Genomic DNA, 26,986 nt, shown 5'->3' with positions numbered 1-26,986 from the left:
CTCAACACTGGTGTCTAAAATTTGTAGTTGTATCTAATTAGTCCCTTGAGATTCTCACAGAAACTCGAAGAGTCTTCCTTGGAATTAAAACACAAGCTAATGGACTTTATGTTATTGCATATTTCAATAGATACAATAAAAAGTCTGTCAGTTGTTGTCCTGATAGGTTCATAACCCTTTCTAATAGAAAAATCTGTGGTATTTGGTTTGCCGTCCCCAGTTGCCTCACTTTGAATCACGTCTATTACCGATTTAAGGGGAACCTCTAGAATAATCCCACTAAAATTGTCAAATATTAAACTTTTGTTGTTCGAAAGTGAAATTGAAATGTATCTTATATCACTAGACCCGAAATCAACCACTTGCTTTACCATAAATCCCCTGCTCAACATTGCTATAAACCTATAGAACTCCACACCAATCTGAAATCCATCTCGATTAATGTTAAAGTTTGCTGTTTTGACGTCATTTGAATTCACTAACTTGTTCACATCAAATTTAGGCAATACGGATAATTGATCAGTGCCGAATCTCCTATGCAGATTGTTTGTTAAATACCTTATTGAATTATTTGGCTTGAATGAATAATAATTAGAAAAATTCATATTGCTAAAACCATTATTACCGTTAGTCCAATAATTATTATCCTGAAATGTGTACTCGTCATCCACGTCAAAATAACCCATCTTTCCCCTCAAATTGCAACATTCTAACGCTCTTCTTAGCAAATTGCTAAACATTATTAATCCCCTCTCCTCTTAAACATATATTCAGCCAAAATTATACTGACTTTGAATCTAAACCAAATCAAACAATTTCAAAAGATTACACTTCAAAAACGTTAACCAAAACTATCCTTCATGTTAATATTTTACACGATTATTTTTACACACAAAGTACCACAATCACTATAACGTGTATAATTGCTTTACTTATATTCCCTTTTCTATTTCTAATATTTCTAGACCAGTGAAAGTCTAATCTATTAAATGTGGCGCCAACATGCATTTATGGGCTATTCTTGCCATAGGCATTTCAGAGGCCCTAATTTCTTGTTTAAAAGCTTGTTTTCCAACAGCGAAATAATTTCTTTTGAAACGATCTGGGATTTTTTGAAAAATTGATTATTTTTATATGTGTTTGTTTGGATAAAAGGGAGTTAATGTGTGTGAACAGTTGTCATTTACGCAACGAACAAAGTAAACGAATATTTGGCAAAAAAAATAAGATAAACTCGAACTCAGAGCGCCAAAATAAACCATTTACCCGTTTCACCTCCATACACCTACCTGTGGGTCCCTGGAAGCATTAATAATGTGCCAATAGGAGTACTTTGAAAAGTGCTTATATGAATTGTAAACTTTTTGTTGATCCTTAGTGTTCTCATATATTTCTTCGCCGAACCCTGTTCTTTCGCTACAAACCTCTAAATTAGCATCCAAAAATAAAACTATATCAGGTGATACCAGTCCTTTTTCCGGATATTTACACCACTCAATTCCGATGTTAACTGCACCTGAAGAATAAGCAACGCCTGAAAATGAGTATCTGTCGCAAATAACATGTATTCCACTTTCCAATTGTCCTTTAATATAATCATTCAGCTCCCACCTGTTTGCACAAAACAGTAAATGTGATGCTTCGGGTGGAAGCTTTAATTGCTTTCTCAAGTACAAATCTAGTATTTTGCCTATCTCCGTTTTTCTATCTGGAGTTACATAAAAGTAAAAGTCAAGGGACGAATTTTTAGTTGTCAAATTACCTGGAAATCCTACAAGAACGCATGTTTCACCTCTGTTTCTCAACTCATCACATATCATATTTGAGTGAAGCGTCTTTCCAGATCTAAAAGAAGTAAAAATTACGTAGAAAGTTAAGTTTAGAAACGTGATACATATGAGGAAAAGTAATACACTGTTGTTCGCATATATAACTGAGCAACCATAAGGCTATTATCGCTATTACCTTAAATACAGTGCCAGTATTTAAAACTTACCTGTCCGTACCCTCTAAAACGATAAAAAAACCCCTATTAGATGCTTCTTTACTCATCTATTCGTTCCTTCCAAAGGCATGCTCAACTTATCTATAAAAATTATCACTAAAAAGAGACTCACTTATTGAACTCTGTAAAACTGCTCCCATAAACACAACTCCGATAATAACCTATTCAAAAATCAAAGTGTTTCCGTCTATCACCCTATGTTCTGTTGGCCTCTAAACTGTGTACGCGTCCTTTTGTTTATCGTTATCCCTCACCTTATATATACTCCCTTCTTATTTCATTACCAGTACCATGTAACCACCTTTTCTTTTAGCATGTGTTGTGGCGCCAAAACCAACCTGTAGTTACATGAAAATGTGGGTAATAATGTGCAACGCCTAAAATAAGCAATAGCGACACAACAATTAATAATAACATTAGTACTATTATCACAACTATTTCGGTAATAACAATAAATAAGGGTCGTATTTTTTCTACAGGTGCAAGATTAAATATTACGCATCCAGAGAAGCAGCTAGAACGAAAACACATGCAAATATATGGGTGAATGGTAGATACATTTTTTGGTTTATTTATCTTTTCAACTGAAATGGGTTCTTAGATGGAGAAGAGAGAAGGAAATAAAAGGAGGATATTTTCACTTTTTCACTTTCCCGTCTTTTGTGGCCAATTTAAAGCCTAAAGACGAACGAGTCAACATAAGCTTGTAATTAAAGTTACTTTGGCTTTCTTCCCCCTGATTTTCGCGGATTTGGGTTGGCTCAGGTTGGTTTTAAAAGAGGCTTCTCCACCATTTATTCAGGTGATCGTGCATTTGTTTGCTTATTCTATTTTTTCCCCATTAATTGAGGAATATTTGAGAGAATTAAACTTTTGAATGGAAAACTCAATAGGTTAGCGTAAAATAAGAAATGAAGATGGAGAACAGGACTCCAAATACAGTAACTGAGGATGAGATTGAGGGCGATAATAAGAAGGACCAGAAGCTTAATTCAATATTAAACTGGAATAAAATGTTAGATTTTGGACAAAATAGCGTTAAAAGTAAAAGAAGAAGGAAAAACAGCAAACCTTTCCACAAACAAAAATCCCCATTGTTTTCAAACGATTCTGCAAATAAAAGTGTCTCACCAGTAATAAGTTTATCCAGCAGCGGTTGTTTGACAACTAAAAGCAATTCAAGCAATAGAGGCAACAATGCATTGAAAAGACAGAACTACTTTAATGAGCAATTTGGCATAAACAGAGTATATTTTGAGGAGTTCCCAATATACAGAAAGGAGTTTTTGAATCCAAGAACTAAGCCAGAGGGCAATAATAACAAAAAATGCGACAATTTTTACTTGGTTGGAAGCATTAAAGAGGAGATAAAATTGGTTTCAAGGTACAAAAACAATCAATGTATGAATAATTTGGTAAACTATTTTCAAGATAAGAAGATTTGTCTGGTAGAAAACGATGAATATCTGTTTCACAGCAGAAATCAGCTGTTATTAAAGTTAGAGTGGTACGGTGCGAAAGTCTTGAACTACTACTCATCTAGAACGGATTATGTAGTTTGTTCATCAACATACAACGAAGTTCTGGACAGGATCATTAAAACGAGAAATAACGCGGAAGAAGAAAAGAAGAGTGATGCTGTGATGAAAGTCATTGAGGGAAGCAAACATACTTTGAATGAAGACAAAAATTGTGTTGTTTCAAATAACCTAAGAGGGGTTAACATAGGAAAGCAGCTGAAATTAACGGAAATAGAGCTATTGGAGTTCTTGGGAGAAGAGTTTGACATAGCAGTAAACAGTTTAAATGCCTCCAAATCATTAACTAACGATAAAAATACGGGGATACTTTATCTAACCAGACCCAGAACTATTTGGGAAGTAATAGGCAACAGGGATTCGATGGATGAATTGTATACAAGTCTGTTGAATTTGAGAATTCACTGCGAGGATTTGACGTTTTTGTCTGATACCGGGCTTGGAAAAGAGGCGTTGTTTGGTGGAGGAAATCCATTGACACTTTGTGGGAGTACTGTCGGCAGTGGAGGTGGTTGCAACAGCAGTAACAGACCTGGTGGTGGTGCTGTCTATTGTTCTAGCATTCATTACTGCGACGAACTGTGTGGGATATATTTGTGCATATCACCAAACAACGTAGGTGCTCAGGTTTCTACGGAACTAACGGCTATTGGATGTGGTTACGAGGTTAAGTTGTACAAGGGTTCAGATGTTGTAGATCCGATCATAAAACAGTGGAAAAAGGGTCATTTTTTCAAAATATTTGGTGAAGCAGAGCCTTCTCCTCCCTTGTGCACAATAATGTCAGACTGCAGTAACGTAATCAAACCTAATGACTTGATTAAAATAAGAAACTCATATTATAGCAGTGTGAATGCATTTCATTGTGATACGGCCAATGGTGATGGGAAAAAGTCCCGTGGAAAAAGCGGACTCGGAGCAAATAGAAACCCAGGTGCAATCATATTTGTGTTGGAAGAGGCATCTGAAATAGGCCAGTATATACTCAATCACTGCAATGGAAGCAACAGATCTTACGGATGCAGCAGATCTTACACACTTTACAAACTTGATGGAACTGGAACAAACGGAAGTTATGGCAATTCAGGTATTGGATTAAACAGTTCTCAAAAAAGAACCAGTAACTGCATGCTAAGTTCGATAAAAGTTGTTAAATTTAAAGAGTTATCAAAGTCTTCCGTGCTTTGCAAGCTGTTCACTAAGTTTGAAAACCCCCTGTTAATCAACGCACTAATGGTACAATTTGGATCTAATTTACTTAAGATATCAAATATGCTCCACTGGATGCATTTAATTAGACACAGTATTAAGGACAACGTGGAGGGTGCCTTGAAAACACTCTCACTTTACTACTCGCCAGTGTTGGTCGACTCCACTATAGAGACTCCACTTGTAATTATTCAAAAATGTATGCTGAACCACGACTTTTCAAGTATTAAAGATGAAATATGGAACAATTCTACATACGGATTCTTAGAAGAGCAGTTAAACATACTAAACAACTTGTGCAGAGTTCTTCACGATGTTGTAACTTCAGTCATTTCATTCTCCGAAGATGAAGACTACACTATTATTAATCACAACAAGACCATTTCGTTGAAAGACGTTGTGGATGTCGCAAACAACCAAGAACTGCGTATAAACGGTAAAACAAAGTATTCAAATGGATTCAGAGACACGCAGTATATGATTGACAATGCATATGTTCAAGACAATGTCTCTATATACTCTCTTTTTTTGAGAGGAATTTCAGAAATGGACACCATGTACCAGCTGGAGCATCCTCATTTAACTTACCACACCGGAGACTCATTAGGCACTAATAGTCACGGCAACACTGGGAACCACAACTATAACCACGGCTCAAATGTTAATTTTAACAACACCAACTGCGTTGGCAACAACTGTACAGGTGGTTTCTCCGGGAACTCAACGCATCAACATATGGCAGAAAGAATGTGCGAATCGTACTTTTCAACACTTTACACATATTGTTTCTACGGATTGGTTTCTGTCTTAAATAACTCCTTTAAAAAAGAGACATTCGGCTCCAAAAAAGTGCTAAACGTTGTTAACGGCAAGTTATTCAGATACAGTCCGATTGGCTCCAACTACAACAAATGCAGCGGCAATTATTACTCGAACAAGAGACAAGAGAACGTATCCAACTGGAGATACATTGAATACTTTCTCAAGAGCAAGGCCAAGTCTTCTGGAATGTCTGCAATTACCTGGAGGTCCGTTTCTACAGACTCTAACATAGTCAATCTACTGCACAAAAAAAGCAATTTCAACTCTTGTCACGACGTTGTATCATATGTTCCATCCAAGATTCCAAAGTTGAGCATAAGAATGCCCGATGTATTTAAACAAAAATAGTCTGAATTGTCGGGTTTATTTTGCCGCCTTCGACTCCATTCGTGTTAAGTTCGTTTTCTCCTGTTTTCCGCTTTCCACTTGCCTTGAATCTTGTGTGTAACTCTCTTTCACGCAGCTTGTTATGTGTATTCCTTTCTACAAGTACCTTCCATCCTATTTGGCCGTGCTCTACGCGGAAGAGGCACGGAGCATGCAGGTTAGTAACAAAGGGAAAATGCATGTAATGTGCAATTTGGGCGCCAAAAACTAATTTAATTTTAACAAGTCAAGTCTAGAACAGACAGGACCATACTGGGAAGCGAGTGTGGTCACATGTACAAAAAGAGGGAGAAGCTAAAGGAAAGGACAGACTCATATCTCCGGCCAGTGTTGCGAGAGGAAAGAAAGCGGGAGCGGAGGGTCTATACATGCATTTAATGCTGTGGCAGAAGAAGGTTAAGAACAAGACTAAATATAGGAGCGAGTGAGCATGGACCAAAAAGCGTTGCGTGCGAGTCACAACTAAAACTCCAGAAAAGCCAAAATGGGGAACGCGATGGATAAGGCAGGGGATGGGATGTCCCAAGGAAGGCGCAATGCAGAGAATAAAGACGGTTTACACAAGACTCACAACCAGAGCGAAAACGGTCATAAAACAAGCAAAGGAGGCAAGCGTAGAGGCTCCGGAAGGGAAAAGGACAAGGGTGCTCCGAAGGAGTTAAAAAACGAGATCAACGGAGGAGCGAGGAGCGGTGCGGGAGGCCTTGATAATTCAAAAAACGCGAGTAAACACAAGGGAACGAAGAGGGACGCAGATCGGAAGTTTGATGCAATAAAAGAAAGCCGTGATTACGATGCGAAGGAGACGAAGGTTGAGCATGACATCTCCCTCAAAGACAGGATTTCAACCACAAGAAGATGCAGGTTGAACATTCCGCCGTATTCAAGGGTCCCGGAGCCGGAATACAAGATAAAACTGCTAGTGGAGGAGACTTACGAGGGGCCGTTTAGACTTTTATTGAGAAAGAACCCGTGCATGCTGGAACTGGCAAGCATTGACGGCTTAACATTAAGGTCAATAAAAAAGAGTGATATTCTTTTTATTCAGACTCTGGGGAGTGAGATACTCAAGTTATTTATAAAGAGCGAGATTGATGGGGAAGGAGGCAACTCGAACGACGCTAAGAAGTCAAATGTGGAGATCATGATGATTGTGTTCAAGTTCACAAACCAAAAGGATCTCGAGTCATTTGAGTTCTTTTTTCCGTTCATGTACGGCATTATACTGCACAGCGACAAAGTCAAGATACCAGTGGCAGACTATATAGAATTTAGCGACTACATAATAGGTTCAAACAAGAACATCTTGAAGAGAATGGATGAGTACAAAGAGCTGAGTAAAAACAACGGGAGGTGTCTCGACTACGAGGATGAAAGCGAGAACGAAATAGACGACAACAAACTTTCAAATTTATATGAGGAGAAAATGGTGCAACGGGAGAGGGACTTTTTTACAAGAAAGGACCTAAAAATTAATTATGTGGATGATTCATTCTTAGGCCAGGAGGCTTCAGGTAGCGCGAATGGAGGCAGCGATTCCCTAAGTACGGAAAGTATGGATGCGAAGAACGACAGCTATGAGAAGAAAAAGGAAAAATACTCAAAGCTGTTTCCCATATCTATTTCGGGTCAATCTGAGTCTGGCGAAATAATCACATTCAAGGACATCTCACATATCGGAAGCAAATACAAGGCAGAGGTCATAGAGTGGAGACTGTCCACGAACATAGGAGGCTCGGACTGCTTGTTTTCGGAATTGCCAATATCAGTAAGCAAGACGTTCCAAATAAATGACGATCACGTAAGTTTTCAGACAACAAAACACTAATTTACTTCAATTAAATCACTAACTTTTCTCTTTAATGCTGAAAACAAAAAGATTGGACGATACGTTCAGGCAAAGGTTTGCAGACATATAGGACAGGATTTGTCGGAAATATTTGTGTTCTCACAGACACAAACAAATGTGATAATACCGGGGGACAGTCTTCTAATGAAGGTTGCAGAGTTACTTATAAAAGGAAAAGTATACAGAGTTGACATACCAACTTATGACGTGTTTAAGTTACTTTGTGTAAATAATCCGCAATACTACGCTATACAACCTGGACAAGGATGTCCGATGATTACGTGCTTACTTGACATCAAATACAACAGCATAAAGCTTATAATACCGACTCCGTCTATTCTTTCTCAATATTACCGGTACGCAAAATTCATTCCACTGTGTTTTGGATACGACGAATTTATATTCACCAAAAAGTCAGACTGGTACGGTTACAACGTTTATCCCAACATATACGAGTCCATTTACAGACAGGGCGAACTGCTTTCTAAAGTCTCGCTAATTATGTCATTCATAGACAATGAAAGGAAGGATATAAATGTGTTCTTTAGCACTCGAATTGAAAACGATGTGGTATACAACACTGTTTTATTTAGACAAATAGCCCCAAACATAAGTATAGACGAAGTGAATAAGGAATACACTCAAGGCAGATTTATTAATTTAAAAAAGAAATTTATCTATGGTTTTAAAAAGGTCGACTGGAAGTCCAGACTAGCGCTTAAGGATGCCCAAGTTGCAGGAACATACATAAAGAAAAATGTTAACGAAAACTTAGATATTAATGACTTGAGTGATTGACTCACAAATTAAAGTTTAAAGGATGAAATTCACTAATTTTTTAAGCTTAACTCAATCTATAGGACAATGCCTTTCAGAAAACGAAATTCTAATTTTGCTTAAATTGTATATTATATGAACCTGTTTGTGGATTTTGTTCAACTTGAAAGTTATCTAGTGATAAACCAACCTTGCCTAAAAACATGTTCCCCAAGTCCTTTAGCTTGCCAACCATCTCGTCCTTTTCTTTATTAAACTGTTCGTTCGAGTTTTGCTCGACCTTTTTGTATCTTCTGTACAAACTCGCATCGTTCTTGTAGTTCTCGTCAAGTTCAAATACTTTATTTATGTCCCTCAACGCATCGTGCCACTTCTCTTTCTTCTCCAGAACTGTGAAACGCCTTAAATACGCCCTCGTGTACTGGTCATCACACCTTATTGAGTCATTTGAATCGGCCAGTGCGCCGTCGTAATTCTCCAACATTATGTGACAGGCTGCTCTATTTGAATACAATACACTCAACAACTTGTTCTCTTCTTCCGGACAATTCATTATGCCCTGCGTGTATCTCTTTATCGCCTCGTCGAACTCCCCTTTTGAATACAGTTCATTTGCCTCGTTTTTTATGCTCTCCACAAGTTCCCTCGCCGTTTCGAAACTATCCTCCATTTTCAATACAATTCCCACAATTTACTCTTCTGATCTCGGATGACGAAGACAGAGCTTCGTAGGAAACACCAACGTACACTTGTTTATGCGGTGGCTCCTCTGCGTTCAATATTCCTGCCTGCAATGATACGTTCTGTATTATTTTTTCACTTTCCCCAACCCCATCAAAATTTGTTTGCCTTCAAAGCGGGTTCCCGCCCGACTCCGGTTCGCCTGAACCAAAAACAAATACATGCAAGTTGCATTTAAGACCTAAACTCGGACCTTTGGTGTGTTTAGAACCCGTTTTCCGCTGTTCCGCTGGAGGTTGCGGAGGAACAAAAGCAGTTTCTTGACCAGACTCTCTCTCTTTCCACTTGAGAGCTATGCGTCTGGGTTGAGCACCGTCAGTAGAGGAAGGCGAAGTGCGGGAGCCACAGCTCAATGTGCCTTTTGTTTTCTGCGTGCATAAGAGCTGTTCTGAGCGGTTGGATTTAGCCGGAATAGCATGGGTTCCCGCACTGGACTTTAGTGCAACAGGCATGACTTTTCGAAATCGCGACACTGGTAACATAACCACCCCTTTCCAGTCGAGAGCTGAGCACTAAACCTGAGAGCAAGCCAGAGCTGGCTGCAGCGTGCCTATCGCAGCCTCTGGTTGAGTCAACGCCTTAAATACAGATCAAATGCGAGAAAACCTTTGGTTACGCACGTCTACACGCCGCTCCCTTCTGAACAGCAGCTTTTAGCTTCTCGCATTTTTCGCCGATGTCGTCTTAATGCCAGAAACTCCACATGACTCGCTGCTCTCACACACTAGTATCGCGAATTGCGAGCCGGTCCTCGTGTTCTCGCATCCACAAAGCCAACCTTGCACTGTGGCCAGGCAGTGGCGTTGTGACTGACACGAAAGGGAAGCAAAGGTGCTCCTCTCCTAAACTTCAATGTCCGTCCTCACCTTGCGAAACATTAAATAAAAAATTATATCAGTACCGTTGCGTGAAATACAAATTGCATGTGGAAGCAAAATCAAGCGCATGCGTTTTGCAAGTTAGAGAATAAAATTTCAGTACCGGCATTGTAAAAATCGCATGCAAATAAAATAAGGCAGTGAATGTGCGAATATACATTTATTTCCTAATTACGTATTATATATATTTTACTTAAACTTGACAGCGACAAAGAAAGGACAAAGATAGATACTGGAGCTAAGAGCGAGAATGCCGGGTAAAAAGGGTATACTATCTGTACTACTTGCTGTATTGTGCATTGGCAGTGCGTGTGGCATAGAATTCAATCTGCATAGAGCATTGGAGGAGCAGAGGAAGCTGGTTGTAAACAATCCGTTTTTTGCGTTAGGCTCGGACATAAAACAACTGAGAAAATTAGCGATAACGCAGCCGGAAGCAATTAAAAACGCAGGAGTTATAGTTGCCCATGTGGACAATCCAACCGTAATAAAGCCCGGAGCTGGAGGCTTGGACAGCTTGTTGTCGGAGGCAGAGGAGGTTGTTAAAACGTACATGGATCCCAAGAAGCAGAACTTATTGCTGAATATAATATCGCCCTATGACAGAATTATTTACGATGACAATCAGGCACTAGTTATCCAGGATTCGATTGTAAGTTTATCAAAGCCCTTGCATTTGAAAAAGCAAGAATTCTCATCAACCACTTCATTTTCACTGAATCACTTTTGTCTTTAATACAGGAAAAACACAAGCAATTGCTCAGAGCTGTGAAGGACAAGATAAAAGAGGAGAAGGAGGAAAAAGAAGAAAGCGACGAAGAGTGAAACAAAAAGAAAAGAGGAATTGGATAAGTAAGCGAATACACGGCGTGTATGAATTAAAAACGTAGATAAATACAAACGCAATAATAGTGACAACCAGAAAATGAGCATCATAATGTGGCAGTTTAATGCAAACGCGAAACTATACGTATACTTTCAAATAAATCACCGCTGTTGCATTACCACATTATATTGCTGTCCCTCCCTATTATTGGGCCTAGTATTAAATTTCTGTTTGATCCCAACATTTCCTTTCACCTCTTAGACTCTAACCCCCTGAAATGCTCAGCATTTTTCATGTGAATGGCTTTTGTCTCAACGGGGTGTGTAAATGAGTATTCGCGGCTAATGTTGAAGAAAATTACAATTTAACCCCACCATTATTAATTAATGTACGTGTTTTTGTCATAAAGTAAGTAGCACATATAAGGAATGGACATTAATGAGCTATCAGAGCTGTCTCTTGACTATGAGGAATACATTAGACTCAAAAGCGACAAAAATGTAATTTTAACTCCAGTTGGGACTTTGCCTGGAAATTACAGTCAACAAAATAGTGAATTTGGCCTTCCCATAGCCGTAATGGACTATCAGTTCAACGTTGTTAGCAGCTATAGAAGGGAGGCCAACATTCAGAGCGAAAACCGTCTGGACGGCCACAGCAGCGGTCCTATAAGCGATGATTTAAACAAAGATCTTGATGGATTAAGCGAGACAGGCGGAACTGACTCTAACGACTTGAGTGAGCCTAAAAACGAGAGTCCATACAAAGTCGTGTATGAGGATTTAACGCTGAATCACGGATACTTTGTCAAACAAGGGTCCAAATACGGATGCGACTTTCTGGTGTACGAGAAAGATCCAAGCAAATGTCACAGCTTCGCTCTGGTACAAATACTGAGAGATGAAAACGGTAGTAAAAATAGTCACGGTTACGGCTCAAAACTGGATATGCAGGAACTGGTACTATGGGTCAGAGTGGCGAATAAGGTAAACAAAATGCTAATCATTGCTCTTTTACTCGATAATAATGAGGTTAAATATGTTAATATTGACAACTGTATAAACAATCTTAAAGTCATCAAGTAAGATTAAAGCGAACAAGATACAGATAACTCAAACCACTGTTTTATTAACTCACATAGTATACTTGGGAGTTTCTTGTAGTCCTGGACAATTGAATAATACGGGAACGGAAAATGATCCAGGTACGGCTTTACAGTCATGTTGCCGTTTTCGTCCTTAACTACCGACTTCATGTCAAATATCGAACTCGCATTGTTGTCTCTGTTGTCTATGATAATCAGCACAGGAATGCATTTCTTTTGTATCGAATAGTTTATACAGCTATTTACCTTGTTCTTGTTGAATCTGCCATCCGTTATGATTATTATTAATTGGTGACACACTCCGTTTCCTCCACTGTTGCTGTAGCTGTGCAACAGGTCCGTCGAGTACTTTAAAACGTTAGGTATACTGTTCTGATGCGAATCTTTAGATTCCTCCTTGAAGTTCACGCATCTTAATAGATTTAACGCGTCCCTGCTGCCTATTTGATTGGTCATATCCACCAACTGCCTTACGTTATCACCTGCAAAGGAGCACACGCCAAAATTACCCGCCTCTACTTTCTGCAGTGACTGTATGATCATAAATAGCGATTGCAATGCCATATACTCGTTTTTTGTTGTGCTCATGCTGTGCGAATTGTCTATACACATTAATATATTAAATTCTCTTTTGCTCGGTTTTGATCTCCTTAGCCACATTCTATCTTTTCTATATTCAGATGCTATGTATCCTACAACCTTCTTCATTGACAGCTTTTTACCCGTCTTATAACTACCCTCCATTTTTCCTCTTATAGTGGGCTCGAGTATTATTCTTAATTGATTTGTCAGTACATTTACCATTGGCAGTATCTCATTTTGTATACTGTTCCAAATATTCATATAGTCTTGTGTGTTATTTTCAATCAAATAGTTATTTCCTTCACAAAAGTGATCATCACCCTTGATCCCACTCTCTGTATTGACTTTTGCAGAATCGTCCCCACCCACTATTTGACCGTTCTTGAACACATCTGAATCATCTCTTTTATCGTCACTAACGCCCAATTCATCATTTACTTCCTTTTTGTCCATTCTATCGTCTCTCTTTCTTTTTATGTGGTCATATTCCGCCAATCTGTCCTTCTCTTCTCTCAATTCGCTGATACTCCCATTTTCGTCCTGATCTCTTACATCCAATTCGTACTCGCTTTTCTTAAAATCATCCTCCAACTCCCTCCTCTCCATCCCACCTTCCTGCTCACTGTCGTCTTTACTCACTTCGTCCTCCCTTTCACCACCCTCTTCCAGATTAAAGTTACTTTCGCTGTTACCGTCGTCACCGTCACTTCCATTTTCATCACGGTCTGTCTTATCCAACACAGAAGCCGTAACCGCAGAATCATCATTCGCATCATCCAACTCCTTATTTCCATCTAATTTGTATGTATCATCTTCACCAGCATCTCCGCTCTCTCCATTATCCCCGTTATTCAATAATATTTCTTTTATCTTTTTAAATATATTGTCTTTCTCCTCCTCGCTTGACAGTAACGGATTCTCTGTTGCATTTTTCTCAGGTTTGGCTTCTTCATCCTTTTCCATTTTGGGGTCCTCACTGCTGTTCAAACCGCTTTCGGCCTTCAAATCACTCCCACCAATGCCTTCGTCTCCTCCCTTGTCCTCCTTCATGTCATCTTCTTTCTTCCCTTCAGTCCTTAAATCGGCTTCGTTTCCTTCTTCCGAAACATCATCCTCGCTTTTGTCTCCCAAACCCATGCTTCCTTTCTCCTCTTTCCCTTCAAACTCATCCTTCATATTACCTCCGCCGTCATTGGAGCCCTTGAACTCTTCAATATCGCCTTCCTCGCACTCCTCTCTTTCTAAATCACCAATATCATCGTCACTATTCTCATATGACTCACTTTCGCATAATTCATCGCCGCCATTCCTGTCCTCTTGAGCCTGATCAAAGTCCTTGTCATCCAACTCAAATTCACTCGCTGGCTCACCCTCCACTCCACTATCCTCGCCGTGTTCACTCTCCTCCTGCAAACTAATTTTACTCGCCTCATACTCGAATACGTTTTCCAAATCACTATTTGCGTCTTTTTCATTTATTTCATCATTACCGTCCCCATCATTACACTGTTCATCCTTGCTATTATTGTATTCATCTTTTATTTCCTTTTCACCTTCATCGTTTTCCCCAGTCTTTGACACAATGTCCTTTTCCTTGTCAGTATTACTTTGGTTATTCCTTTCCTTGGTCTCTATGTTATCGCTTCTTTTGTTCTTGTCTTCCTCGTCCTTGTCTTCCTTTTCACCTGCATCCACATCCTCTATTTTTGAGTTGGAGTTCTCTAAATCTACGTCATCAAATATCCTATCAATCTCCTCATTTCCGTCCCTCTCATTCTCACCATTATTGTTATCGTTCCCATCTTCATTATAATCCTCATATTTTGAATTAAAATCCAATTCAGTGTCTATTGCATTGTTGTTGTCCTTGTCTACATCAACCTCACTTTCTTCGTTCTTGTCGTTCATTAGACCTTCCAATAAAGTGTCATCGTTATCTAAATCGTCCGATATGTCTTTGTTCCTCACATCATTCTCCTCTTTACTCTTATCTCCGAATCCACATCCTCCTTTCCACTCAATATTCTCCTCTGCCCCTCCAATATCGCAGTCCTCATTTTCCTCCTCCTTCTTTTCACATATATTGAAGAAGTTGTTTTCCAATAACAAGTATATTCCCTTGATGTAATTTAGTGTATCTTTTGACAATAACAACAGCCTGTCGTACTCGTCATCTATACATGATCCATAAACCCTCAATTTCGCCTTTATCTCATCATCTTTTAATCTTATACTTATTCCTTTTATTGTTTCATCACCCATTTGTTCGCCGAAAATCTTATTAATCAGTAAATCATATACACCCCTCACATCATTTCCAAAGTTAGCCTCTTTAAAATTGAACTTGAGGCATACATCATCCCTATTATCAACAAATGCTCTCAAATCATGTATTAATTTGTTGTTCATATGGCACTCAATGGTGTCCAAAACATATAATTTTGAATTCAATACTTTGTTTCTTACCTCAAACACTACAGAATTTACATTAAAGTTAAACTTGTTGTCGAAAGTTAATATGTTGTCCAAAAAATCATAGTCAAGTATCACATAGTCATAATTACAAAATATTGACAATACATTTTCTAATTTACTCATCATGATATTCACCTTTTCTATCTCAAGTAGTCTATCCCCGATATTTATCTCCTTTTTCAACAACAATACACTCAACTCCTTTAATTTATTTAATATAGTCAGTATTGAATTTATGTATTCTGCAATATACACCTTCTTTATCATTAACTTATCTATATTAATACACAAAGAGTCATCACCATTTCCATTATTCAAATCAGAAAATATATGCTTATGAACATCATATATTTCCACTTTATTTACGTTATATTTATGGTTGTTGTCTATTAATGTATGCAACAATGTGTTTCCTATAGATAGTAATCTTCTATAATTTATTAGCGGATTATCAATATTTTGAATATTATAGTAGTTACTATCTTCATTCTCTTTTATCTTATTTAATATTATAAAGCACTCGCTTATAATTAATGTAATACTAGTATCACAGTCACTATTGCAAGGCACTTTATTCAAATAATATTCCAAGTTGTTATAATATAACTCACTTATAGTGTGAACATTATTCAACCTTTCTATTCCATTATATATATCACTGTCTATTAAAGTTCTATATCGTCTTTGTTTGTACATCTTGTTACTATTGTCCTCATTTGATAACTCTTTAATTATATAATTAATGTTGCTATCTTCCTTTACATACTCACTTAACCTTGGATATAAATATATTAAATTCTCTTTGTTATCTGACAATTTATCAACTGTTGTCATCAATCTTTCATCGTAATTATTTAGCACTTTCTTTAACTGTCTCTGCGTAGACATTATGTTCTTCTTTATCTTTATATAGTCTCTAACGTCCCAAAGTGATAATTTTATTATGTCCTTTATCTCTCTTACCACGTTTTTTAGTTCGATTGTATTATTTATCAGTATTCTTTTGTATACTATGTCATAAACACCTATTATTGTACTAAGTATATTAAACAATTTGTTGATTCTTTCATTGTTATTCTCCCGTTTTATTAGTTGGCGTAAATATTTAATAAATAATAAACGTAGTGGAAATTCGCCTATTGTTGAATACTTCAAATACTCAATCAATGCGTTATACACCAACACATAATTAAACTCTTCATAATTAATTATTTTGGATATTAATATAAGTACATCACCAAATGAAAAACAAGATTTATAATTGTATTTTTTATATATCTTGCATAATATACTCAACCATGAATTTATTTGTAATTTCCTTACCTGGTAAATCGCATTTTTTACATACTCAATATAATCAAATAGTACTTTATTGTTAATATCTATGTTTATATTCACTCCCTCCTTTATATACTCGTTCCATTTTATTAATCTTTGTAGCAAAATATCTAAATAGCATATCAAGTCGTTAACATTAACCTGACTTAAATTAATTTCAAATATTTTGTCAACGACGTCTTTTATCAGTATTAGCAAAGGCTGATCTACATACTCCACTAGTAATTTCTTAATATTAAAGACTAATTCGTTCAGTTTGTCTATCAACTTTATTCTATTTACCAACGATATGATATTTAATGATTCGCTAAACTTTACATATTCATTGCTATTTATGACATGTTCATAATATTCACTCTCTATATGTATTTTCATATTGTTGTTATTCAAATCAGTATTTTTGTTTACATATTTATTCAAGTACAATAATACAAACTTCCAAATATCTATATCAACATTTTCACTGTTGTAATATTTGTTGTAAAACAAGTACTCTGTATATTCTTCTTTACTTGTATTTTTAAGTATTATTACTTCCAATAATCTCATACATACATATCTTATGTTATAGTATTTTGAATCACTTTCATTGTCTTTTAATACCTTATTTATCGTATCAAATTCCTCCAATATATTGTTATCCTTTATAAACTTGTCTATATTATCGTTCCTATATACTAGTGACTCATTAACATTGCTTTCAATCATCTCGCTGCCATTATTGTCACTTTTGTTCTCATATTCAAATGACTTATTATATCGATCATATTTTTGCATGAAATCGTTATTATATTCAAATATATACTCACCCATATCCATTATTAAATTCCACAGTTTGATGTCAGTTTTATCATTTGTGTATCTTTTAAAGCCAAAATAACTATTAAATTCGTAATCATTTAAGACCAAAACTAATTCATTTAAATTTTTATGATCATTTTCTATATTAATAACGTTGTCAAAAAGCGAATCTTTTGTTATAACACTTTCAATATTGTATTTTAAATATAAATACACGGAATATATCAATGAATTTAATAAAAAAATTACTGGATTCACAATATCATTATATAGATACTTTATGCAACCGTCAAAAAATCTACCATAATTTTTATATATTATGTTATGCACCAATATTACCATATTTTCATATAGTGTCGCCAAATTCACACCAATATCTAATAAGTTTGTTCTTGTACTGAAATTCTTCAAAATCATTCCGTTACTTATTTTTCTTATTAATTCATTATCCAGTAATAATTGCAATATCTCTTTTATAGTTTTCTTTATATAAGAAACATCGCCAACACCTTTATTTAACTCATTCTCCTCTTTTTTAATTCTAATTACATTTGCACCACCATAATTATTTCTAATTTCGTCATTGAAAATGTCTTCATAGTTATTATGGTGATGATAATAACTGCATTTATGCCATTCTATTTCTTTGCTTACGTATTTTTGAGCAGTCTTTATTTTTTTACAATATTCCTCATGTAGACTGTTTTCATCTATATACATCAAATTCTTATAGTGGTAATGTGTTGGTAAGTTCAGGTTTATTATACAGGTTTTGAGTAATATATCTGACATTATTCCTTTACTTTGATCAATATTATCTAATTCTTTATTATTCAGTACTTGAACAATATAGTCCAAGTAATTTGAGAATAAAACATTCAGATTTTTATCCTCCAAGTCTTTCACAAGATTATTTATATTATTAATTTCATTTTTCAAATCAAAAGTCAACATTTCATCACATTTGTACTCGTTTCCGAAAAATTTCTTGTACAGTGCATTTACTATTTTATCACAAACTTTGTTTGCCACTGTGCCACAATCTATTTTTACATTATTAACATAATCTATATAATAAAATGCATTGTATAATTGAACTTTCAATATTAACAATATTTCTCCCTCCAATATACCATTCACTCTGTCTTCTTTTAATTCTACTAATTGATTTTCAAATATATAGTGCATATTAAAAAGCTCCCTGTTTATTTCATCTATATTCTTAAATTTAACATTCACAAATTTGTCGTATATTTTGTTCAAAAATAGTATCAATAATGAATTCTGATTGTCATACTTCAATAGCAACTTTATTAAAAATTCATTCTTAACTATATTATTATTATTATCAAAATCAACTTTAACTTCCTCTACAATAATATTTTCTTTTATTTTCCTCAATATACCTTTTATGTTTAATATTTCTCTGCTCAACCTGGCTTTATCTTCTACATTATTTAGTCTTGTCTTAATATTTAGTAAATAATAATACGCAACATTCTTCTGGCCTTTATTGATTTCATCTATATTTAAAGTCTGATTGTCGTCACCTTTATGTGAAATATAATCTTTGTATAATTCAAATGAATCGTGTATTGATATTATATTAATTGCTTCTGCCATTATAGATAAATAATGGTGATTTAAACTAACTTCATTGCTTGTTTTAAAGTATAACTCATTTATATAGTTGATATAGTACATTAATTTGTCATAAAATTCACATTTTACATTATCTTTATTATGTCCAAAAATCAACTCTTCAATAATGTATATTACATATTTAATGTGAATATAATAGTCAACATTAATCAGAACGCCTAAATCGGAACTCTCATCACTAATGCCATTAATCGTATTATTTCCCTCGGTTATTGATTTCATGTGACAGTTTAAACTATTTGCTTCAATTAATACTTTCTCCCATTTATTTTTATTTATGCTCGTATTTTTGTTGTAAATGTAGTCCAAAAACTCTAAATTACACAGTCTAATATGTGTAAAAAACCTCAGTATATCAGTGATTTTAATGTTCTTGTTTAAAAAATAACTTAATATACTATTAATTTCTTTACTGTTGATTATATTTTCTTGCAACATTAAATTTTCATAATTTATGATTATACCATCACCTACATAATTATTTGGATTGTATATAGTTTTTATATATGTGTGATCTTTTGGTATTATTTTTACATCATTGTCTATCATCATTTTTAAATTATTTATTTTATCATATTTTATGCTCCTCAATTTAAGTAATAGTATATTAATGACTTCAATATATACACCTTTGTTTATTAATTTACTAAATGTATCCAATATTATTTTTGGTGTTAACTCGCATTCAATACTCTCGTTCAATACTAAAACATTATATATTAGTAATTCAATTAATTCTAATATATTTGTATATTCCTCAAGTAGTGTATTACTCGCTTCCTCTATACCCATTAACACTGTTTTTAATATGTCAATAACCATTTTTTTAATATATTCAATATCAAAGTAATTGGAGTAATGTATTAATTTATTGTATAATTCCCTTTCTACACTGTTATAATCAAAACTATAACTATTTATTTCGTTATTGAAATACCTTCTTAATGAATAATAGAAACATTCTTGACTTTTGTTATCTTTATATATATTATTTATATTCAAACTGTAGATAAATACATTATTGTCTTTAATTATCTTGTTCAATACATTGCTTATATCTATTTGAATTAACGGATTAAATAAAATCCTATATATTGAACACAACAATTTATTATATGTTTCATCATAATTGTTTATAATTGAAATTTTTCTCAACATATGAATAATATTAATATCAAAAGGCATATCATTATCATAGTATTTACCATTGTAATTTTTATTGTATATACTTGATATTGTACTTATTATTGAATTTACATATACACTGTAAATGCCACCATCATGATCTATTGTTTCTATGTTCTTTAAAAAAATAATATTCTCATTGAAATTATATTCATTTATCAAGTCTTTCATATATAATGAGAACATGTAATTTATGCTCAAGATATTATGAATATCTTCAATATCTTTATTTTTGTATATTTCCATTAGTGATAACAATAAAACGCGATAATCTTCTTTTAAATGATCATATTTGGAAATGCTTTTATCTTTATATATTTCACTTATTAAATTATTACTACTTAGGAATTTGTTATTTTTTAAGTAAAAAGAAAAATCATCAACACCTAATGTCATTCTAATTTTTTCAAAATCATTATATATTGTATCAAATATGTCCAAATAAAATTGAAATAATCTACCTTTATTATTCCCAATTAATCCGTACTGTTCAAATAATTCAATTAGTGACGTCTTTAGTATATTATCCTCGAATTTGTTCGTAATGTTTACGATTATTGAATTTAATAATAAATTATTCATCCAACCAATAAATAGTGGTTTTTTATCTATTATATCAAAGATATGTTCATTATAACAATCTTTATTGTCATCAAATTTATCACTTAACAATAGTGATAATATTTTATTTGTGCATAAACACTCATTTTTGTCCTTAATACTATTAGAATGTATTATTATATTCTCCTTTAAATAATTATTTATACCATATATTAATATACTCACTATCATTACTATCTCATACAGCTTATCGTTAATTCCACTACTATTTATATTTGATTCATATTGAATACGATCTAAAACTAAACGGTTGTAACATTTGCAGTTGTATATTATGTGATTTATTAATCTTTCAGTACACAATTTACAATTTAAACCATAGTCAAAGTTGCATAATACGTAAAATAAACATTTTTCTAAACATAATTTAAATTTATAGTTACCATTATTATCCAATTTTATTTGATATTCAATATCAGAATTATTTCTGTGAAATTCAAAATCGATATTTATTTCAATGCAACGATTTATCAATGCATTACTTATGTAATTATTGTGTATGCTACCATTATTTATTAAAAACAAACGAAATCTTTTGTCTCTTTTTATATATTCAGGCACACCTGATTCTATAATAAACAAGTCATTTTCTTTATCTTCTAATAATGAATTTAACCTATCTAGTAGTGCCGAAGAACAGTTATTTATGTTGTTTATTACTAACCATTCGCCTTTTTTTATTGAATCTATTATTGTTGAATACATATACTGGAAATTCGGACCAGTTTCATTACCGTTATTTTCATCAACATTGGCATTGTGAGCTACTTTTAATTTCTCAAGTCTAAGCTTTATTTCTTTAATTATACTAATATTGTCACTATTATTCAACATTTTTATATATTCATTTACATTACTATAGTAATGCTCATTATATTCTATATTACTTGTTATTTCATTTTGCAACTTTTTCATCTTTAATCTATCCATAAGTGAAATGTTGATATTATCGTTATTACTACTATCCAGTACTTTTAACGATAATAACAATTCATTTATTTCATTTAATATTACTGTATTATTATATTGTTGATAATTACCTATTAAATCATTTGCATCTAACGAAAATAATATATTTACAACATTTACTCTAACATCTTCAAATACATGTTTTGAAACTAACTTTATATATTTAACCATTAATTCCATATCGTTGCTATTAGTACAATTTAATATGACATTCTCACCAAGAATTACACTCTCTGTTATATTATATATGTATCTCTTTTCTCTTAATGGTATTACATTCAAGTCAATTAATACATTATTTTGATTCTCACTATTATTAAATATTGTTTTACCACAATCACTATTAATTTTATTATTATAATGACATAAAACAACATTTTCTCTTAAATAATCCAAAAAGGTTTTATTAAGCTTTAATATATTATCTTCAATACTATTTATTATTTTTTTATCCTGTTCAATGTTTAAATAATCAATTAAATTACTTAATATTAATTTATTCATCTCATTATAATCACTCGTGTTTTTCATTCTTGATAAATATACACTCTCAAATGAATTATACAATATATTTACTATTAGTACTTCATCATTGTAATTCCCCTCATCCTTTGCAACATTTTCAATTCTCATATTTATATTCAATTGAATAAACCTAAGCAATCTAATTATATCTCTTAAATTCCATTCCCAATTAGTGCTGTTAAATGTTTTATTATTACCTAATAACTGTATATTCCTAGTTATTTCAATGCATAATTGTATTAATTCCTTTGTTATATATCTATTATTACCAAACAAATGATTGCATATAATACAGTAATCATTCATATTCAACTTATTTATATTAATCTTTATAAATCGATTTAAAAAACTTTGTGGCAACCTTTTTCTTCCACTATTTCCTGTTTTTACAGGATTTTGAGTTGCAAATATACGAAAGCTTTCATGACATACAATTGTTTGGCCTATTTCGGGTATATATATATTTCTTCTGTGATCCATTATACTATTCAACCCCTCTAATATTTGTTGTGTCGCCAAATTCAATTCATCCAATATTACCCAGTCCCCGTTTTTCATTGCGTGTAATAATATACCGTCCATCCAATTAATTAAATTGCCTTTATTTGCACATTCTTTATCATTATTCATTTTATTTATTGGAACTTCACAACCAAATAGATCAGAAAAATCTGTTTGTTCACTCATATTTATCCTATGTAAATTAACTCCCACAATTTTAGACAGTGTTAATATGATTGCAGTCTTACCTATACCTGGGGATCCCTGTAATAATATTGGTTTTGATATACTCATTGAACGTATAATACTTGACATATTTCTTAATGTAGTTTTTGATTCAAATGTAAAATTTAACTTATTGTCTTTATCTCTAATATTAGCTGTTTTTCTTCTAACATAAAAAGGACCAACCTCTATATTATTGTCTATTTCGTTAATCAATACTATTTCTCTATTATAGCTACCTGTATTTTCTGTATTCTCTCCTAAAATTATTTCTCCACTTCCTATCCAATTTAATCCATTCTCTGTTATAAACCTATTTACCAATAAATTCATTATTATCTCACTTGTTTTATTGTTGTTTAATAACGGATTTACCAGCACTATTACTATAATATTTATTAATCTCATATTATACTCTAAATATAAACTATTGTAATTGGTACCTATGTTGTGATCTTTTTTATCATTATTTAAATCACCACATAACCCGTCTATTATTAACATATTTGCTCCTTGTACTATTAGCTCGTTTATTATCAAAATTTCCAAAATTAAATTAAACTCATTGCTATTACCTACATTTATATAATTTTCTATCTTATTCTTATTTTTTATGTAATAATTAGATACATTTTCATAATTATTATTTATAAAATCACACCAAGACAATATGTCCCTTATTGTAAATTCGCTTATTTCACTATCCTCATTATTTAAGTATATATTGTTATTGTTTATGTAAACATTTACTTTATTTTCTATTAGTGGCCTAAAATAACAATCTTCATCCTTCAACCTATCTTTACTTATTTCAAGTATACTGTCCTTTTTTACATCATTTTCATATAATATTGAAAACATTATCAAACATTCTGATAATTTGTCTATTAATTCCTTATTTTCTATATTATTTAATAGTTTTGCTACTCTTTTAATAACCAATTTTTTAATATCGTATCTTAACTTGTATATTGACAATGAAGGAATAAATATCTCATTAAATCTATTTCTTAATGCTGGAGATAACTCTCTTTTTCCATAATCGCCACTTGGATTCATAGTTGCAAATATTCTAAAGTCTTTATGTGACTTTATTATGATATCATCTTCACCACATCCTTTTTCTGTTAGATGTATTATTCTTGTATTATTATTCCTGCTTGTACCTCCTCCAACCTTGTTGTCCTCTAACAATGAATTTAATCTTTCTATAACTGAATCATCACATAAATTTATTTCGTCCAATAATACATAGTTTCCTGTTTTCATTGCTTTTATTATTGGACCATCTTTCCACTCAAATAATCCCCTATTATCATCAACATTATCTATATATAAGTCAACTTCTTCCTTTATCTTGTTTATTAGTATACTTAATTCCGAATTCTCAATGTTATTGTTTGCCTTCAAATTTACTATGTGATCCATCAATTTACCTATTTCATTATTAAAAGATAATAAATAGTTTTCACAATGATTATTTTCACTGCTATTTATCAATTGTATTATACTATGTATTCTTTCAAAGGTTGAATTCTTAATTTCAATTTCCACATTTGACATATGATTCAATTCTATAATGAAATTGTTTAGTTCCTGAGTTAATCTCAATACTCTACTTCTTACAGGTCTTAATGATCCTAGCATATCAGATGTTTCTATTTGTTGATGGCAATTTATAATGTACAATTGTTTACCATATAACGTAGATAATAATTGAAATATACTTGTCTTACCACATCCAGTAGATCCAACCAAAAGTACTGGTTCATCATAAACAATACAGTCATTTACCAATGTTATCATTCTCCTAAAAGAATCAGTAAGTACATACTCACTGTTGTCACTTATTAATTTATTAAGTGATATTTTTGAGTTATTCTTGCCTCTATCCATATTGTCTTCTTTTCTTCTCTTCTTTCTTGTACTTGAATCTAAATTCTCCATTTCTTTTATTTCAGAAGTTTCTATAATATTAATATAATTATCAACAGAAAGAGTACTGTAATTAATAATGCTATTTGCGTCCTTTATATCAATAGGTTTACATATATTTAATAGTACTTGAGCCAATTGTATTTTCTCATCGTGTTCTCTTATTCTCTCCCCTATTACATAAAAACCTGTTATTACTAAACTATTCTTGTCCAATACATTATTATTTATACACATTAGTCTGTTTCCCCATCTCAACAAATCCCTCACTGTAATAAAACTATAGTCTCCTGAAAACATTTGTGAATTCGATCTATGTCTTCTAAGTTCTGTGTAAACCTTAACCATAAGTTGAGAATATGAATCTGGAAGATTGCATCTTTTTGAGATAATTATCTCCAATTCTTTACATGGTATTTCATCAAAATAAATTTCAATGAATCTGTTCCTAAATGCTTGTGATAGTAATTTTCTACCACCATAAATACCACCTGCAGGATTTTGAGTTGCGAATAACTGAAAATCATCATGAGCCTTTATAACTTCACCTGTTTCTGGTATATACAATTCTCTATTGCTGTCCAGCAATCTATTTAAAGATTCCAGCACTTCGCTTGGTGCTAAATTAAGCTCATCAAGCACTAGCCAATAACCATTTCTAATAGAATTTATTAATGGACCTTCCACAAACTCCAATTCACCTCGATTATTCGGTATATATCTGCCAAAATATTCTTCAATGTCTGTATGCTCGTGATTATTTATACGAACAAATTTGTGATTTGTTAGTTTTGATATGTACTTGATTAGTGATGTTTTACCCGTAGATGTTTCACCTTCTATTAATATTGCATTTCTTGAACCTGACAGTATCCTGAGTATCATATTCATATTATTCAATACATATGGCGTTAATATAAATTCATTGTTTATATTATCACTCAATTTAAAGTTATATTTATCGTTGTTACCCATACTTATTATATAATTATTTATAAGTAAGTATTTTTCGTTCTCCACTTTATTATTTGACACTTTAGGTGCTGAAAATAATATGTAGTTATTCAATCTTTCATCTTCATTTTTAGAACTATTGGCATTAATACTTGTTTTAAAGTTAAGCATTCTTTTTGTCAATAAATCAACTTTTTTATGAGATTCATTTGTTAATGGTGTTGCAAAACTCATCATAATACCATTGTAAATTACTTCTAATATGTCCATTTTCAATATATTATTTTGTATTATACTATCTCCACTCTTTATCTCTTTTTCGTTATTAATTGCTTCTATTATCTTTATCTTGTTTTGGTTTTTTCTCCAATTATTTTGCAATATCAACAGTCTTCTCATGTAATTCAAACAATTTGTGAATGTTCTAAGTGAGTAATTTGGTATTCCATGACCGTTACCTTCTACTCCTATAGTTATCTCGTTTGTATTGCCTAGTCTCTTTAATTCCAAGTATATGTCTACAATTAATGATACTTTGATTCTGCTTGTTAGCACTAGATCTTTTAAATTATTATATACAATGTCTTCCAAGTCTTTTCTCTCGCTCAACTCATCTACAAAGTACTCAGTGTAAAGCGACCTTATTAACTGTGGCAATTCTTTTTTGCCTGATGTTGTTTTTGTGTTTAAAAACAAAATATCTCTATTTTTGCTTTTGCTGTTACTGTCTTCTATAGGTAAAATAGGCGGATTCATACACGAAAATAAACGGAACCTAGGGTGTATCTTTATATTTTCATTGCCTTTTTCAGGTATTATTAAGTAATTTTCGCCTTCCTCACTAACTAAATTAATTCCTTCTTTGTTACTACCAACGAAATTCGTATTGTTGTTTACACTATTATCTACTACCTTCAGATCACTAGAATGGTTAAACTTAATCATATTTTCGTCTTCTCTGTTTAATATAGGTATAAGTCTCTGCAGTATGTCTATGGAAGCCAGATTTATTTCGTCAAGTATTAACCAATGTCCTTCTTTTATAGATTTTAGTAATATTCCATTCACAAATTCAA

The 26,986-nt window shown here is 32.9% G+C and overlaps 9 protein-coding genes across 9 annotated transcripts; 5 read left to right on the top strand and 4 right to left on the bottom strand.

The window, feature by feature from the left end:
- Window positions 1–14: 14 nt before the first annotated feature.
- FG386_001239 (uncharacterized protein) lies at window positions 15–740 on the bottom strand (the record flags this gene model as incomplete). Its single annotated transcript, XM_067340632.1, has 1 exon — window positions 15–740. The coding sequence occupies one exon, from the start codon at window positions 738–740 to the stop codon at window positions 15–17; it is 726 nt and encodes a 241-aa protein (XP_067196700.1).
- Window positions 741–1,271: 531 nt separating this feature from the next.
- Window positions 1,272–1,820, bottom strand: FG386_001228 (thymidylate kinase; the record flags this gene model as incomplete). Its single annotated transcript, XM_067340621.1, has 1 exon — window positions 1,272–1,820. One exon carries the CDS (start codon window positions 1,818–1,820, stop codon window positions 1,272–1,274), a length of 549 nt encoding a protein of 182 aa, XP_067196689.1.
- Window positions 1,821–2,916: 1,096 nt separating this feature from the next.
- Window positions 2,917–5,922, top strand: FG386_001217 (uncharacterized protein; the record flags this gene model as incomplete). Its single annotated transcript, XM_067340610.1, has 1 exon — window positions 2,917–5,922. The coding sequence occupies one exon, from the start codon at window positions 2,917–2,919 to the stop codon at window positions 5,920–5,922; it is 3,006 nt and encodes a 1,001-aa protein (XP_067196678.1).
- A 523-nt stretch (window positions 5,923–6,445) lies between these two features.
- On the top strand, window positions 6,446–7,789 carry FG386_001206 (uncharacterized protein; the record flags this gene model as incomplete). Its single annotated transcript, XM_067340599.1, has 1 exon — window positions 6,446–7,789. The coding sequence occupies one exon, from the start codon at window positions 6,446–6,448 to the stop codon at window positions 7,787–7,789; it is 1,344 nt and encodes a 447-aa protein (XP_067196667.1).
- Window positions 7,790–7,954: 165 nt separating this feature from the next.
- On the top strand, window positions 7,955–8,608 carry FG386_001195 (uncharacterized protein; the record flags this gene model as incomplete). Its single annotated transcript, XM_067340588.1, has 1 exon — window positions 7,955–8,608. One exon carries the CDS (start codon window positions 7,955–7,957, stop codon window positions 8,606–8,608), a length of 654 nt encoding a protein of 217 aa, XP_067196656.1.
- An 88-nt stretch (window positions 8,609–8,696) lies between these two features.
- On the bottom strand, window positions 8,697–9,257 carry FG386_001184 (uncharacterized protein; the record flags this gene model as incomplete). Its single annotated transcript, XM_067340577.1, has 1 exon — window positions 8,697–9,257. One exon carries the CDS (start codon window positions 9,255–9,257, stop codon window positions 8,697–8,699), a length of 561 nt encoding a protein of 186 aa, XP_067196645.1.
- A 1,502-nt stretch (window positions 9,258–10,759) lies between these two features.
- On the top strand, window positions 10,760–11,031 carry FG386_001173 (uncharacterized protein; the record flags this gene model as incomplete). Its single annotated transcript, XM_067340566.1, has 2 exons — window positions 10,760–10,858; window positions 10,948–11,031. 2 exons carry the CDS (start codon window positions 10,760–10,762, stop codon window positions 11,029–11,031), a joined length of 183 nt encoding a protein of 60 aa, XP_067196634.1.
- Window positions 11,032–11,460: 429 nt separating this feature from the next.
- On the top strand, window positions 11,461–12,117 carry FG386_001162 (tRNA intron endonuclease; the record flags this gene model as incomplete). The annotated part of the gene is made up of 1 exon (XM_067340555.1): window positions 11,461–12,117. The coding sequence occupies one exon, from the start codon at window positions 11,461–11,463 to the stop codon at window positions 12,115–12,117; it is 657 nt and encodes a 218-aa protein (XP_067196623.1).
- A 43-nt stretch (window positions 12,118–12,160) lies between these two features.
- On the bottom strand, window positions 12,161–26,945 carry FG386_001111 (uncharacterized protein; the record flags this gene model as incomplete). The annotated part of the gene is made up of 3 exons (XM_067340504.1): window positions 12,161–12,197; window positions 12,241–21,157; window positions 21,185–26,945. Coding segments are annotated over 3 exons (14,715 nt in total), but the record flags the coding sequence as incomplete, so codon positions are not given.
- Between the last annotated feature and the right edge of the window lie 41 nt (window positions 26,946–26,986).

The sequence above is a fragment of the Cryptosporidium ryanae genome (assembly GCF_009792415.1).
Source record: "Cryptosporidium ryanae isolate 45019 chromosome Unknown contig_21, whole genome shotgun sequence".
Taxonomy (NCBI): Eukaryota; Apicomplexa; class Conoidasida; order Eucoccidiorida; family Cryptosporidiidae; genus Cryptosporidium; species Cryptosporidium ryanae.
This window is presented reverse-complemented; position numbering and strand designations above follow the sequence as displayed.